This window comes from Bombus fervidus, chromosome 4 (genome assembly GCF_041682495.2).
Source record: "Bombus fervidus isolate BK054 chromosome 4, iyBomFerv1, whole genome shotgun sequence".
NCBI classification, from domain to species: Eukaryota; Metazoa; Arthropoda; class Insecta; order Hymenoptera; family Apidae; genus Bombus; species Bombus fervidus.
The window spans coordinates 13,681,409-13,699,714 of NC_091520.1; the positions used below are offsets into that span (position 1 = coordinate 13,681,409).

An 18,306-nucleotide genomic window follows, 5' to 3' on the forward strand; every position below is an offset into this window, starting at 1 on the left:
TGTTTAAGTTATTTATGGAAATTATTAATTTATCAGACTTTTAGAAATTTGTCATTATCTTGTTATATAAGTTATTTATTCTTTAATGGATACATAGGAGTTTGATAAGTTTCTTTGGTCATTTTAAATTATTTCGTTACGTATTATTTTTTTTTTCATAATTTCGAACGATTAATTCACTATTGTTGTAAACTTCAAGTTTCGATTACGTAATGGTTTTATAACGATCATTTGCTTGCCTCGGTTGTGTAACCAAACAAGACTTAAGCATTATATAAATGAAATATTTATGGAATGGTTATTTAAATAATATATCATTTTATTTCAGTAAATTCATTTTGCAATAACCATGAGCTATTTATTTAAATATACAAATCATTTAATTACATAATTATCAAAGTAATAATTTGTTATTTTATATACGAATAAATATTTTCCAATCTTTCAAATAATTATTTATTTTATCATATCAATATCATCAACTGAGTCAGAAATACGGGTATTTTTATAGTTTAGATGTCACCATCGTGCAATATTCAGGGACGATAGACAACCCTAACAGATAAAAATTAACCTGCAACTGGGAAAGAAGAATTAGCTTTCAGTTGACGTGTTATATGCACTTTTGAGCGTAAGCAATTTATCTTGTCAGATTTCTGTTTCTATTCTATTTCTATTTCTATTTCTATTTCATTTTGATATTCAAAACTCGTATACTATCGAGCCTGGCTAACTGTACGATTTTTATTACTGGCTATATTTTTCCCATCAAGGGTACGCTATATAAATCATTCGTGCGTAATCACCTTCCACGAATATTCTAATTGTCCCTTGCTTTCACCCGAATTTTACCAATGCGAGGGAAAATCCAGCCGTTTCCCTTTTCACGCCGATCGCGATCCTTCGATACTTCTTCCCTTTTTACTTTCTTTTCTTTACGAGCCACGACAGAGATCCCGCTTTTAGACGACCGAGCCAGATAAGCCGGATGCTTGTTGGCTTGCACGAGGAGAGAAGCGGAGGTTAAAGCGCCGATAAACCGGGCTTACCGCGGTGACGCGCGTGCTTTTGCCTCGTAACTTCTTTTTCTCCATTTTCTCGTTTGCCATTCTGCACGAAGAATCGCGACCAAGCCTTGTCCACGTCGCAATTTCTCTGTAAATTGTAGCTCGCTGTTAACAGATTTTTGTAGAACATTTTCTAGGACAAGAGGCTTCGGTACCGTGGTAATTGAAAAGAAATTTATTGCATAGGTTTGTCGTCTACAAACATGAATAAAAATTGTTTATAATTACATTATAACATATGAAACGCTCATTTGAATGCTTTGAATGCTTACATAACAACAAGTATATCATTTGCCTGCACAATATTTGCACTGTATTGTTTAAGAAAATTGAACAAATATATTTTTATCATTTTCCACGCGTACTGATATTTTCCTTACATTTACTATAATTACATTTTTACACAAAACATTCTTTCACAATACTATCGGAATCAGCTCAAATATTATGGCGACTGTATATTCACTATAATCCTAGAAATGAAACGTATATGTTCCTATAACGTTTCACTCATACTAATCTTTCTCTTACATTTACTTCACCTCCTTCCCTCTATTCCGACAAACTAATAAACGCAAACTTAAATACCGCAACGCGTTGCCCTGAGATCCATAAACGAAGCGACGCGAACAATTTTGCAACAGCAATATTAAAATTGTCGTGGCTCGTCTCCCCACGGATCTTTTGGTTGAATTACGCTCTATTATCCCTGGCGGGAATCTTAATTAATCGGGCTTTATCGCGCGCCTTTTGCAAGTTCCGAACTTTATCTCGTTTATCGCGTCGCGAATCAGCACGTAAAGTTCACTTCCTGTTTAGAAGAGCGTTAACCCTTCAACTAGCTACAGTGTTGATAATGTAGTGGTGTGTGGCGTGTATTTCGTGTTTCTACGAAGATACGAGATTGTAGGCGTACGAAGAGATGAGAGACAGACTCGTGGGATACTTCATTTTGTTCTAATAGTCGTATCGATTAAACTTGGGGATTAGACTCGAGCTTCTCGGGAGCTCTGCATCAACAATTTCCTGTCCCAGCTAGCGCGCTTCTTCCAGTTCGAGGCAAACGTTTCCCGTTTCGCGCGATTTCTTCTCGTGGGCGATATAATTGGATTATTGGGAAATTGATCGTGATATCACGTTGAACAGATACCGTTAATTTGCATGATTTGTGTATGTTTTCTTATGACATGTATGCTGATACTTTGTGCGATATAATTGTTTTTATGCACGTACGAACAGTACGATGCGTTTTTCATTTCATTTGACGTTTGTTACATTACATGTAAGTACCATTTGTGAATATTTTTATACGCTGTTATGTAAGTACTTCCAATTAAAATGATATATCTGTTCCATTTAATCTATGCTCCTTCTGCGTCCAATTAAAAATGATCATATCATATTTTATGAAACGTATCTTTTTGTTTCAACGATAAGAAGCAAATGCTCTTATCATATTATTATAATCTGTTAAAATTGAGTTCTGCTTGTTATGCTACGTTTTACAATATTTTATTCGTGCCTTTAAATTGTTAATAGTTGACAATTAATAATGATATTATTTAATAACGTGATAAAGTAATTTTGCTTTCATTTTACCTATAGATCTATACACGTACAAGTAGTTTCGAAAAAATTGCTGTGTATTCTAATTGTAGAATTTCATATGTCTTATATTACAAATATTTATAATCTTCGTATTTCTAATTACTTTCTATCTGCTAGTTCATTACTCTATAGCCGGTGAAAATTTCTCGTATCTGTCCAACTACTCACATTTCTGAGAAAGCTGAAAACGAGCTTCCTTAATTCATCCAAGCTTCTTATCTCTTACGCTGCTTCAAATTACGGCATAATGTAATAAAAATGTAAAACTTTGCCTCATTAGAAATCCATCATCCTTATCGCGTCGTTCACGTATACAAAGACTCCGATTTAAAGGAAAAGAATTTGTTTCGCACGAATGTAAAACTCTCGAAACTTCCCTTTCGTCTAAATTCCTTACATTTCGCGCAATTATTCGAATTTCCAGAAGTGAGAAAATAAAATAGTATTAAACCGATTCCAATTAATCCACTTCTCGCGTCTAATCCATCCCACTAAGTATCTCGCATTTCCGTTACTCGGCGGCGAAAAGCTCTTCCTAAAGCTTAGCGAATCCCTTTGTCGTCTAAATTACATCCACCTACTTATCAGTCGCGCAGCATTCAAAATTACCAAAGTGGCACAATAAAAATGTAAATTTCCGGTCACTGGCCTGTCAAAGATTCGCACTGGGAAGTATGAAACGTCTGAATTTATTCGCGTGATAACCTGCACGCGTGCGTGCGTGCAATTAGACTTCAGAGAGTCGGTCACGAAAAACGCGTCTCGACGCCGGCGCCGCGGCGCCTTCCTTCTACCCGGCGATATCAACATTCCACGCTCGGCACGCGTTGGAATTCTTTATGGTCCCCACGGCAGCGGCACGAAAGAAAGAGAGGCCACACCCTTGGCGAGTGGTCGTTAAGTATAAAACACGAGGAAAAAGAGAAGAAAGAAGGCGATTTAGGGCACGAAAAAAAAAAAAAAAAAAAGAACTTCCAAGATATCTTGCGACTACTAAGTTTTACGCTAAAGCTTCAGATTTATGTAATTTTTGTTTCGTTAAAGTAATTTCAACTTTTGTGATAACTACACTGAGGATGTTTATGCGCTTTTGGGAAATTTAAAATTGCAATAATCCGCAGAATGCGTAATATATAATATAAATATTTGAGATGAACAAAGTAGGATGCTTTTTGTGATGTTTGGTACGCGAGAAAAAAGTTTTTATGTAGGTTTCGTTTCTTTAAATACGTTGGGAAACGTTAAAAATACCGTATAAACATCCGTGGTACAGCGATTAGATTAATTCATAGTCGATTGTATGTTATACAATATCGAGTAAAGTAGAAGCATGAATTCGATATAATTACAATTATAATATATTGTTTTATTATAAATGTATATAGACCAATGAGAGGCGAACAAATTGAACAATCACAATTTTTTAAAAATATAATCTTCACAATCATATTTAGAGATATGTAAGTAGGATCAAGTATCAGTGTGTACAGTAGGTTTAAAGTGTGAAATACTAAATAATTGCCGTTTTTCTTTGTAATATAATATTAATTTACCATGTACAGTAATTTGAATAAAACACGTGAATTATTTCTGCCTTTGAAAATTCTATCTGAAATGATTGATTATTCAGCTTTCACCATGGCTTTATTGAAAAGTAATTCATGATAAATTTAATAAAACAAAAAAAGCAATTGAATATGACTGAACAAAACAATATCTAACAGTAATGTTTGTTTAAAAAGTGCAAGAAACTGGAAAAGAATTGTATGTAGATAGAATATACATACGTAAAATCGGTAAAGTCATGGGATGAAATATCGGGCTCTACTACTTGCTAATGTGGGCCTTTACTGCTATCACTACAACGGAGATAAAAACTACAATACTTATGCAGAATATTCCAGTTCCTTTCCATGAAAGGACGTGAACGTCTCACGAGTAAAACTAAGAAATTGTTACAAAAATATTACATAAAATGTGAACATATTATATAAACATTGCACGAACATAAATTCCTAGGCATCTTCTTAAAAAGTTAGAACAAAAATCCTATATCAATACCATTTATATTATATTCATCTTTCATAGCATTTAATACTGCTTATGTTGCTCTTTTATATTTGAATGCTACGTAATTTAATTTTCAAAAATTCGGTCGAGCATTTGAAATATCTACAAAGTATTAATTTTTCAAGCTGTTTGATTTTTAATAAATGACCTGTAATACTTTAAAAATAAGAATATTATTTTATGGAAATAGCATTACACTTTACTGTATATAAGATATTATACTTTATAGAAGAAACATTTACAAAATGAAATTATTATTGTTTTTGTACTATAATAATAATAAAATGAAAAACGAAACTGTAAATTTTCTTTCTCATTAGTGAACTATTGGACGATTTTGTTGAGAAAATTTGAATAAATTATAGACACAATTAATGTCTAGCGAATCTAACAAATTCCAGAAAGTTGTGAGCGAAATCTAACTACCCTAACAGCTCTAAAAAGTTGTAAACGGTGATGGTTCTATTGGTTTTTGGACTAATCATTGGAAATTCGTTTCGAGGAAGGTTTTATTAATTTTATAAACTTTTTCCTTTCAGTGGAATAATTTCTTAGGGAATTACGTTATCGACGAAGAAAGTTTTAGACGAAAAGACTTAAATCAAAATGATTGGAGATATTTGGTGAATTTTAAACAGCAGGTCGCTCTACTTAATTTCGTTTCCTCTCAATTCACGTTATTAACTTTGTCTCTTCCTGAATCTTCCGCGAGAAACTTCTTTCTCTAGTCTTAGTATTTATAAGAAAATTCACTTGCAAGTCCTATCTTTTCCTGTCTAGGTATACTAAATTGTTTAATTTTTCTATTTAATCAGAACACTTCTATTCCATTTAATCAGTTCACATAATTATGATTAATAAAATTGTATCAACTATTAAACAATTGATCTCTTTGTTATCTCATTGTTTCCTACATGCTAAAACTAAATTGATCTAATAAATATAAATTTTTCTATCATATCTATTAAATCAATCTAATATCATGATAAATAAAAGATCACATATATTAAATACAAGAGAGTGTAAAATTGTCTATAGAATGATTGCCGAAGGGTTAAATCAACTAAGTATTGTTTTTATTGTTTCAAGAACCGTCGCCGCTGTACGACAACAATCACTACCATGAGGAATGCCTAAAATGTAATAGCTGTGGCCTGAATCTCACGGGACCCAATCAGAAACGGGCTAGGCGGTGAGTAAAAAATGTTAATACACGAAGAAAATTATAAAAATGTTGACGAACGTATAATCAACAATTCCATCTTGCTTATCACGTCAATGCAGAAACTGAGCTACGAATTTATTGTCCATCTCTTCCTTGTTTACATTGTTATTCCTTTTAAGGTCTTTGCACAATTGCAAAATTGTCGAATAAAATTATGAAAGTTGTTTGGTAATTTAAAAATTGAAGAATTAAAATCGTATTGCAACAATTGTCCGAGAATCGTAAAATCGTAAAAATCGTCATTGTACGTAGTATACCGTTGTATAGATCGCGATTGTTATTTTAAGTTTATATGGAAAGGTAACTTTTATTTTGCAGGTGTTTCGTATATCAATTTTTCTAATAAAAAAACACTTGGATTCAGGTTGTCTATTTTCTAGCGGTTGGTCTAGGTTTAAAAGACCTCAGGATCGCTTCACTGCGGATTTTTCATCGTAAAACGCATTTCCACATGACGTGGAAAAACGTCATATCGTTGGAAATACGATTCGGTCGATCGGAATTGGAACGATCGTGATTCTCGAAATGCATCGCCGCATTTGTGGTGAACTGGATCGGGGAATCGATCCATAGAACGAAAATCATATCGTATACGTTTTTATTGCATATAGGATAGAATAATTGAAGATATTCTATCACCTGAAAGAAATAAGAAATAAACATATGTATGTAGTAATAATATAAAGAAATAAATCTATATGATAATAAATTTTTATCATATCCTTTTATCGCTTAATTGTAACAAATATAATGTATGTATCAGTATTAAAATATTCGGAATGGTTTAATACGATAACAGAGAACGTGAATGTTGTGAATATTATATCGTTAAACGTGAAATAACATCGAAGTATATAGCTCCAGAAGCTATTAAATTTATAGAATGAAAAGATGTATAGTCTTCGTTTTACCATACGTCCCGAGGGAAGAACAGTTATTTTTATTACTCATCGACCTATAAATATATACAATTTAGTTGAGATACTGAAACAAATATTTTACCAGCCGATATATCGTCAATATACGCAACATGTAATAATAAAAAATGTAGTATAAGATCGAGACGAAAGATGACAAGTATTAACAATAATTTTTTCATACTTTTGATACGCCATGAGAAATTTTTTAATTGTACAATAACAGGACTAAGTTTCAATAGTTTTCCGCTATTTAATTAGCGTAGGAATAAAAAGTTACGACTTCATATAGAGACAAAAATATCAAATAATATGAGAACGAAATAGCAAGTGACACTTTTCTACATTTGATATTTTTAAAGCTTCAAAAATGTAGGAAACGTATACATAAACCAGGATAAAATATTTCTGTCGAGGTTTCGACTTTTAAATCATATTTATAAAAATTCGCTGACTGTTAGCCAGCGTGAATATCCGTAGTCTACACATGAATCATAAAAACCCAAAGATCTTTAGCAAAATTGCAAAAGAAAAACAGAATTTGTCCATTTGAAAATCATTGAGTAACGAACAACTTTCAATCTCGAAACAAGATTTTGTTAAAAATCTGCTTGGACAAATATTATATGCGTAAACAGAGAAAGCAAAAGATGATATTGGAAATGAGGAAAAGATGTTCCATCAGCTCGTTATGCAGCATGTTCGACGTTCATTAATCAAAAACTGTGTTCTGTGTGGTGCACTTATCCAAACGACGCGAAGGATCATCAATTTCTTCTGTTCCGTAGGTTCAAGAACCAAATACTTTGCGATCTTCACTTCGCTGACGTGGCGCTGATGGAGTGCTCGGACTTCATGCAGCAGTTGCGCAGCTTCAAACCACAAAGTTTAGGCTGCGCAGTTGCCCGAAGAAAATCATCGACAACCTTGATCTTCCCCTTACCACCGCAAGCTTGCTCAGGTATGATTAATTAATTTATCTTACATATCTTCTACGTACAATATTCCACGATATAAGGTGTTAAGCAAAAAAATAAGGTGTTAAGCATCTCGTTTTAATTTGAGACGGTCGATTTCGATATCTAACAGCAAACGAAGCCACCAGCTTGTATGCAAAAGCGCATAATCCAAGACAAGGGAAACCACCTGTAGCATCGACTCATACATATGCACGCTGCTACAAGTTGGCGATCTCTTTCCTTCCTCTCGATTTATTTTCGTTGACTTTCTTAAGACGTTAACAAGAAAAGACGAATTAACACGTCAGTTTTGGCGAGTACTATATTTTGGACCGTGAATATTTATTGCTATAAGCCTTTTTAATTAAAGGCTTGTCACAAATCGCGTTTCCTTGATTGAACTGATTTTTAAATTTAATACAATTTTAATAACATTGTAGGATATAGATGGAAGATAATAAATATTCATGAATCGACTTTAATGTAACAGGAATTGAAGAAAGAGAAGGAATTATGGTTAGATATCGGTGCAGTTACAGTATCTTGTTATTTTATAGAACTTTGCTTGAGAAAACGTTTGGATTCGATTTATAAAAAGTTTACTTTAGACTGTAGCGTTAAAAAATATGTTAAAAATTGAAGTTTGTTACGATGGATAGATCATGGTATCATCGAGAAAGATATTTCATAGACTTAATATATTTCGTAGCTTTTTTTAACGAAGAGAGGTTGATTTCGAAAAGAAAAATTTTCTATCAAAGAGATTAATTTATAAAAGGCACAAAAATCATATTAAAACCTTATCACAGTAGTAAACATATTTCCATTTAATGATACTGGAATATATCTCGACGTATTTGAAGGAACGTGAGACGAATACACATGTTTTGCATCCTCGAATCATTCAAGCAAATAAACATGTTTTGCAATATTGAGCCTCTTAATTCAACGAACGTGTTTCACATATTCAAGTTATTTGTTATTTCAAGGGACATGTTTGTCATCGTGAGAGAAACAATCGTGTTATTTACTAATTCATAAAAGTTGAAAAAATTGTTCAGTTTTAGTTCAGTAGCAAATATTTGAAAATGGTAAATATGATTCCACTTGAAGTTGCTTAAAAAGTAATTGTTTACGTATGATTTAATTATACACGATCTGAAAATTTTCAAATTTAATTTCAAAGCTGCCAGCATTTACTGAAATGTGTAACGTGTAATACCAAAGTTTATTTCAAATAAAATTTATCGCAATATAAATATACAATCAATACATTTCACATGGTACCAATATATATTATTATATTTGTTATTAGATTTACACAATAATTGGTAAGGAATTTAAAAAAGAAATTTTCACTCAATTCCTGAATATGTTCAATTTTTCAGCAATTTCAATTAACGTTTACAAAGAACGAGAATGAAATTTCGTTTCAAAAAATTTGCAATTTCAATATATTTCATGCATAAAAATACCCATTGTAATGTTTGATATATTCCATAACATATCGCCCAATGTAATTAAGTGTACAACAAAATGGAACGAAAATGGCGAATCTGTTTCATCAACGATTGTCCTGCAATTTTGGGAAGTTTAATAAAAGGGACACTACTATAACTTGACAAAATTATGAATAATTTAATATTCTCTACGTTTACACAGCACAGTAAATATTTTGTAAATTTATTCTCATATATATAACTTAATCGTTATTTAATTTGATACACTGAAACAAAATGACAACCGCAGCACCGTTCATGCACAAAATTAATAAAGTTCACGTAAATCCATGCAGATGCTACGTTAAAAATATTCCCTTGCAGTAACAAACATTCATTTTGCACGAATCATTCGACGAATCCTATCGAATGCAAAAGATCAAATAAATGTTTATACGGAATTTCTATTAACAACAACATAACGACAGTTCTACTATCATAGAATTTACTAAAAAGCCAAGAAAATCGATGTAACATCAACGATGTAATTAAAACATGTATGGGATAGTATAGGTAAATTTGTCTAGTTTTATTAAAAATAATATTCACAGCAGGTTCAAAAGCATTGGAGTTTTCGCTTCGACTCATTTTCAACATTGCTATTTTCGGTAGATGTAGATTTTAAAGGGCACCCAAGTAAAATGCAAATATTACGAGTAATTTAACACGAGATATAAAAAGATTTGAAGTTTCGTTGCATCTCGTTTTCAACGTTGCTGTTTTCGATAAAAAAAAAAAAAAAAAAAAAAAAGGATTCTGAAGGATACCAAAGTAAAATATAAGAAATGTCATGAAATAAGATTCAACCGAGACATATTTCTACAAAGAGTTTCCAATTTCTATTTCGTCTTATTCGTAACATTACTATTTATGATGCAATTAGTAAGATTTTCAAATGTACTAGACTATGGTACAAATATTCTATATAATTTCATAAGTATCAGGAATGTTTCTATATCTCAATTTCACTCTGTCCTCTGCAACAGTTAAAACAAATACGATAAACATACAAGATACACATAAAACCGGACATTAAAAAATTAAAAAGAAGAACGCAGCAAATACAAAGTTACGAACAAGAGAAAATTTTCAATCCATATTTGCCGCCAGGGAAAGCTTCCTCACAGACAAACAGCCTCGATCAATCAAAAATTTCATTCGACATCGTGATAACACCACCTTCATTCTCCAAAAAACCAGCAAAAGAAGCTCAGCGAACCGTTCCGCTTAAACTCATCTTCGATCGAAAGAAACCGAGAGTTTTCGCAGGAATCAACCCTCGATCGTTATTTTATCACTTCGAAGGGGATCTCGCGATCCTGTACCCGTAAGAAACGAACGAAGAAGAAACGGCAAGAGGAGCAGCATCAGGAGGAGTGAAAAACTGGAACGTGCTATTCTCCCGTCCCCTCTCAAGTATCGACGATCGAATTTACGAAGCACTACAGACCATTAGTTCCTGCTGAGAGAAAGCTGAGATTAAAGGAGTGGTAAAACGACCAGAAGACGGGGATGCACCGGGGCCGGTTCACTTTAAGTTCGAATACCAAGCCTGTCTATAAACAGTTTGGTGTTCTACCTTACAGTGAGTCGACCGCGGTATCGTCGACGTTCTATAGGAAAAAATAAAAGAGAAAGATAGAGAGAGAGAGAGAGAGAGAGAATGGGAAGGAAAAAGGGCGAATCGACGAACGAAAAGCTGGCCGTTACGAAGGGGAAAACGCGTTATCGATGATACGTGCCTAAGTGGACGGATAGTTGGCGTTGCACGTGGAAGAAGAAATCCCTGAAACAGGTCAGCCTCAGTAGCGAAGGTTCGATATAGGTCGGATTCAACTGTAAGAAGGACGGATCGGATTGCTTCCTTTAATGATTTCCTGGCCTCCATTTTCCTACTCGCGTTTCCACGTGGTTTGGAAAAATGTTCTAAAAGAGGGCGAGATCGTTTAGATCGATGAAGCTGTTGCTTCGTGATGGATGGAAGAGTTTCTATAGGCTTAATACGAATCGACGTTTTATTTGTGTGATGATACTGTAATAAAGATTTATTTGCATACTATCATTGAAAAGAATATGGATATATCAGTGGGATATGCGGACACATCGAAATGAAAAGGGATACGGTCTTCTAATTTTAGATTTTTCTTAGATTATTGTACTAGATTGTCTACTTGTTTTGAGCAGTCTACGAATAAGTATGGGGTGTTTAGAAGGGAGTTAGGGTGTTCAGGTTAGGAAAGTTAGCGATATTTATAAGCTGTGTATAAAATACTTGAAGCATATTTTTCAGTTATAAAAAATTTACCTTTATGCTAGAAACGCTCTGTTAACTACATTGTTAGAGTGAGAAACAGGAAGCATGAATGAAATAGAGGTGAATTTTCTTGAAATGAACTGTAACTGGAAAAGTAAGTCTCAAACGACACTGAGACTCGAGACGTCCACTTCAAACTGTCGAAAGTTTGAACCCTGTTTGATGTCAATGCTAAAAACTCGTTTAAGGTTGAGCTTTAAAGTTTCGAGCATTGAAATTTTATACATTACTATAGATAGATAGTATAGATCACTTTAAGTAGATCAACTGTAAAAAGAGGTTGGATTCACTGAAATTTCTGCCGCGTTTCGAGTGTTGTCTCAAAAAAGGAGGGCAACAGGTTGAGCTGATAATAATATTGGGAAATGAAATTTGCGGAGAAAATGGATTTCGAAGCGTGTGGAGTATCGTACTTGCGTGTTGCTGAAATGGTTTTCGGTTTACTTGAGATCTCGAGGAAAGTTACGCTGACGACGTTGAGATTGATTGAAATTTTTGTTTGTCAAAGAGAAATTTACTTTGGATTAATTTTTTACAACGTCAAGTGATACTTTTATCTAAGAAATTATCTTAAAAATTGTTATGAATATTATTATATCGTTCTAGATATTATCAATATTTTGTCATTCCTAAAATTAACATTACAATTTACCTAGATCCATATAATATTATTCATAAAATTAATATATACGTTTCTAAAAATTATTATCCCCCCCACAGTATTTAATTTACTCGTTATTATTTAATCCTAAATCCCCATTAATCCTATTTAATCCTAAAAATCCCCAAACGGATTCAACCACTTTACACTCCTTTCGGCTCAAACTAAATCACACCATTAAGTAGAGTATTAAATATTTCCATAGATGAGTTCTGCAACGAGTTCCCTCACAATCTGGTACCTACACCTGGCTACTGGATCGAGTGCTCTAGACAGCAAATCACTTCTGACACGATCTGGGACGAGAGCGAGAGCGGAGAAGCGACTGACACTGAATTGGCTGAGGTTCAACAAGAGTCGGATACCGACGAAGTGCCCAGGAAGAAGACCACGATCGAAGAACAATGGGAAAAGAATCAAGGATTCGAGCTGACCTCTGTCGAACAAGAGACTTATGAAAAATATTTCTACGGGACTGAGCATTGGAATTACTTTGCCAACGACGAAGATCTTGGTCCGGTGATACTGAGTATCAAGCAGGAAACATTGAATAGCCGGGATCAATTCAGAATTCTCGTCAGAGCCATCAGTTACACTGTACACGGGCTAATTCCTGCGAGCTGTGTATTTGCTGACAGGTATTTGGCGATTTTTTGTATTTTTTAGAAGCATTTGCGAGTACTTCGCGTAGTTTTAGATTTTAAATTTTCACGATATTTAGATGACGTATTTGTGGTTTCTCGGATTTCGAAACTCCTGTTTTTAATATTCATTCTAAGCACTGGTTTCAGGTTTGTCCTGAAGAAATGAGCTAGAAGGTCCGCGATAAGTTGGAACAAAGCGCAATGTGTTATTTCAAATACGAAAAACATCACAAATATGTCATATTTTGTAATTGTTAACAGATACAGTGTTGCATTGATACAGAGAAACGGTAACCACAGTAATATAATGACGTGGATTATAAATTATTAAAATTCGAAAGAAAGATATGTTGAACATCATTGTTAAAATAGAATATTAAGTGATTTAATTTATCGTGGACTAGTGTATCCGAATAGATCATTGACGTAAGAAAAATTATAAGAATCTAGGAGTTTTCTTAAATAATATCGTGGAAAGTAAATGAATAGGACAATCTGAAACTTCATAAATATCGATTAAGTATTTTATAAAAAAGTGTCAATGTAAATATAGAATTAATTGGAACCTCTTGAAAATCCCAACTGCAGAAGGAATATTAAATGAAGTAGAAATGAAACAGTTTGGAAAGTTCTATAACGGAAATTAGACATCAAACAAGTAGTACAAGTCAAACATTTCGCTTACAAGCGTAATATAGACGTATCCAGTGGCACAGTTTAGAGACTAAACAGTGTAAGTAAGCAATAGTAATATTCTAACTCTCACAGGAGCCTTTAATACCGCCTAATTAGGTTAAACAACATGGTAGAATCAAGGTGAAATTAATTCTACTCTTCGAGCTACGTAGAAATAACAAACTAATAGAATACACAAGCTTCGACTTGGACAAATATTTCTTTTATTAAAATTTATCGTAACTACGCTATTTGATTGATCAGAAACATAATTCCATTTTTTCACTAAAATTCTAAACAATTAAACAATATTAACAAATTTTAATTGTCTTCGCTTCTTCCATTTTTTTATTTTTTTTATTTTCTCTTATCTGATCACTTCATATCTGGCGTGATTATAATAATATAAACAAATAATTATAAAGTTATACAAAATATTTTTGTCACGATGAAGTGTTTTTGAAAACATTTCAGATTTATTTAAATATTTTCAGAAGCATATTTATAAAATATATGCGTACAGGGTAAGATCGAAAGTGTTATATATGTGGGTGAAAGGTGATTCCTGAAAATAGATTGAAAGTGTAAAATAAAATTTGATCATGCAAGGTTTAATTTTCATGAAAATAGATTTTTAGATAACCGGATAAAATAAAGTACGCTTGATAAAATTCTCCTTTATGCTTCTTCAATACCGTTCTTCTTGTAAAACGAACATCCACGAGTTTCTCATTTCTCACAGGTACAATCGCGAGGAAGTGGTCCGCAGCTTAGGCAAAGAGGTGAACGTGAATCCGCCATTAACGTTAGGTCAATTACCTGACACTCAGGATGAGCTGCTGAAGCTGGATCAGGTGTTCATAAAATCGGAATTGAAAGTCGGCGTGCTATACGTTCAAGAGGACCAGCGTACCGAGGAGGAGATATTGGACAACCACGAGAATTCGCCTCTTTTCGACGAATTCCTACAAATTCTCGGTGATAAAATTCGTCTGAAGGGTTTCGACAAGTACAAGGGTGGCTTGGATACGATTCACGATCTAACTGGATTATACTCTGTGTACACGAATTGGCGAGGCATCGAGATCATGTACCACGTGTCCACGTTCCTACCTAATGAGAAACACGACGTGCAAAGGGTAAAATAAATTTTTTGTCGTTTACCACCGATAGCGTTTTAATCAATCTTTTCATATCTCGCCTAAATTAAATAGCTAAATTGAAGTCTAATGCATTAATCGGAATGTCTTTGCTCTAAATTTCATTATACATTATTTTACTATTTATTAGTTATTATTGGACTGCAAACTTTTATGCATTCAGAAGATTTGAAAATGTAAAATGGTATAAAATGTAGTAATATGTGAAAACGTATAAACTGTACAAAATATAATGACTTTTATAGTATTTGTTAAGTAGAACAATTTTCAATTGTTTCAACTTTTAGACAATTTTTTAATTATAAGATTGTATAAGATTGTAAGAGAACTACAAGAATATTCTGATGATAGAGTTCGCAAATATTACTGTGGCGTAATAACTAATTTTCCATATAGATGGAGGACAATAGACAATAGACAAATAGATATTAGGAACATTGAAGACTAATTAAACCCGGCTTTGCAACACATATCGCGTTATACGCATAGCAAGGATTATAATTCCAATTCGATAAAGGTAGATTGCATTCTGAATTTTGGTTGAATGAAATTCTCGGTTCCAAGTCCTCAAATTGAGAATTATTAATTGTTTAATTATTGACCTATTTATTTATTTATTTATTTATTTATTTATTATTAACTTATTGACGTAATTATCAATTTAGAACTATGTATAATATGTGATTCATGATGTATATGATACGAGTTACGTATATAACATTACGTATATATCAATATTATATTATTTGACATGATATTAAACTATATGCAGTTAATACTTATTACTATGAATAGTAATCATAAACAACAGAAATATTTAAAATTCAACTTCAAAAGTAAATAGGAATTTTTAATTTCTCAGAAATAAAATAACATATTATTGTTAGAAAAAAGAGTTAGTTCAAAGTTAATTAAAAAGAGTTAGTTCAAAGAGTTAATTGAAAACAATGCTGTTTTAATGAACTTTGATTGCATGAATAGTGATAATTACAGGCTAATAGTTACTTATATCATAATTATATTAAAAGAGATTGTATTGTTTAGGTACAAAAAAAACGACACATCGGTAACGACATAGTGTGTGTCGTGTTCTTGGAAGCAGACAAGACTCCGTTTAATCCAGCCTGTATGAAGTCACATTTCCTCTACACGTTCATTCTAGTTCGAGTTAGTCCACGAATAAAAAGGAAAGTCACCAGATATGAAGTATCAGTTGCCACTAGGGACGAGGTTGGAGCATACAAACCCTATCTTTGGGAACAAAATGTTTTTAAAAAGGGTAATGATACATAATATATGAATCTTTAAATATTCTAATTGGACATACTATGAGCTTAAATTCAACATTTGTTTGTTATATAATTTGTAATTAGAGTCTAACAAATGAAATACCTTTTATTATTCAACTAGAAAATTCATTAAAATTCTGTTAATAATTTGAAAATATATTCAAAGTTTATTAGATAACATTTGTATTGTTGTGAAAAATGCAAGAATTATTTTAAAAGGGAAGAAGAGAATCGGAAAAAAATTAGAAAAAGAATAGTTTGATCTCAAAATGAACCATCTAAAACGCAAGGTAGTAACTTGGAGATAAAACTAGCTCTTACTACTTTGAAGGAAGTTATCGGGGAGCTGTAAAAGCAAATTTAACGATCTCTCGATGCAACAGGTCCCATGTTCCGCGAGTGGTTATTGACGAAAATTGTGAACGGAGAGCGAGCAAGTTATTCTGCACCAAAATTCGCGAAGATGCAGGAAAGAACGAGAACTCAGATGTTGGAAGATATCGTGGCCAACTTGGCTAATCATGCAGAAACAGGGCAGATTCCGAAACCATACAGGTGAACGAACATGAACGACAACGACCACAAAGAAATTAATTATATTCTAATTAAAATATTTTATTGTATTTAAAACAAGGAAAGCTATTTTAAAAGAATAAACGAATCAATGAGAACGAAATTTATTGCTTTAGACGCGGTTCGTGGAGACCAATTGGTCATATGAGACCATCTTCCCCACTTTTGGATTCTGTCAGAGATCAATTCGAAGATCACGATCAACTTGCTAAAGACTTCACTAAAGTATTTTTGAACAATGAAGAGAATACCACGTTAAATACGAACCTGTTTGATGTTTGTTTCCTGGTACATGGACCACAGAAGCAGAAAGTCCGATTCTTTGGCGTAAGAGCGATTTTGGCAGTTAGGAGCAGGTGATTAGTCAAAAAATTGATTTACGTTTTCGGGTAATTCAGAAAATGAAGAATAAAGAATACAATCATATTTCAATCTTGATGGAAGTGAACGTTAATTTTGTTAAAAATATCTTTAAAATAGTATTATAATAATTATTAATCTCGTTAAAAATATCAGCAACAAAAAATTGAACTTTGAACAAATTGACATTGGTAAGGAGTAAAAATTGCTAACTTATTTGATTTCTTTAGAGTATTCCAAGAGATGTTGTATGGTATTCAAGCGGGTTTCGGAAGTCCACAAGTGCCGGTTGCTGAATTACTTGCCAGACCAGTACCCACCTTGTTGAGCCCACAGAAGCCACGAAGTTCTAACTTCCTTCAAGTTCCTGATGTCGAAAGTCCAAGGTTCGTATCTTGTGAATTATTTCTGTTAACCAGGATTATGCATTTTTTATCTTCAAGAGTCCAGTTTATATTCAATACGTGAATCAAAAAACATAAATAAAATCTATCATCTTGTTTGAGTGATTTTACGATATAATCCACGCAATATATGATGTATTAACCCATTCTTCGCTAATGATAAAACGATTGTAATAGTTTCTTTTTGTGTGATTGTAATAGTAACTTTTTTCATTTTATTATTAATATTTTTTATTGTATTATTTTTGCTATTAATCCAATACTCCGTTTATACTCGTCTATATTGTATTTTGTGAATCAAAACAATAGCTTATTTTATTATTCGTTAAGTATTTTATTCGCAACTTCCTTTCCGTGTTAAAAATATTTAAAATATTATCTTCTCCCGTATCTCTTTATTTAGAATCCTTTTGTAGCTGTAGTAATTAAAAATCTGAAATGAAGATTGCAGGGGAAGAACATGATGTAAGTATGATTCACATTTTTATATCTTCCTTAAAGGAGAATTTTTAAAGGAGAACTCGCACATTTAGAATAAAGCAAATCTTTTGAATTTATCAACCATCTTTATATTAAATTCCTTTCTGAATGAATCACAAAAATCTTAAAAAAAAAAAAAAAAGTGGATTCATAAAGTTTATTTCCTGGAATCTTCGAATATCAACCTGAAGAACTTGTCTTTTCAGTTAAAAAGCACTTATTACTTGCACGAGAACAAATGTGTGCCAATCTCGATCTAATCGTTCCTAGTTTCAAAATATTTTATTTTTCAATCCAATTAATTGCATAATTAGTCCGTAAAATGGGTTAATACAAATGAAGTGAAACGAGATGCATAAACGATATAACTGGATTTATTTAGCGATTAAAAAAGCCGGGAG

The 18,306-nt window shown here is 32.7% G+C and overlaps 1 protein-coding gene across 11 annotated transcripts in view; it reads left to right on the plus strand.

Moving 5' to 3' along the window:
- Rsh (Rap GTPase activating protein radish) overlaps positions 1 to 18,306 on the plus strand; it is a 156,891-nt gene that overhangs the window by 126,519 nt on the left and 12,066 nt on the right. For all 11 annotated transcript variants that reach the window (XM_072002021.1, XM_072002016.1, XM_072002013.1 and 8 more), the window contains 8 exons: positions 5,835 to 5,937; positions 7,676 to 7,848; positions 12,526 to 12,958; positions 14,382 to 14,778; positions 15,844 to 16,078; positions 16,472 to 16,643; positions 16,778 to 17,017; positions 17,252 to 17,407. In XM_072002021.1, coding sequence (XP_071858122.1) covers positions 5,835 to 5,937; positions 7,676 to 7,848; positions 12,526 to 12,958; positions 14,382 to 14,778; positions 15,844 to 16,078; positions 16,472 to 16,643; positions 16,778 to 17,017; positions 17,252 to 17,407 — 1,909 coding nt within the window. The remainder of the gene's footprint in view (positions 1 to 5,834; positions 5,938 to 7,675; positions 7,849 to 12,525; positions 12,959 to 14,381; positions 14,779 to 15,843; positions 16,079 to 16,471; positions 16,644 to 16,777; positions 17,018 to 17,251; positions 17,408 to 18,306) is intronic.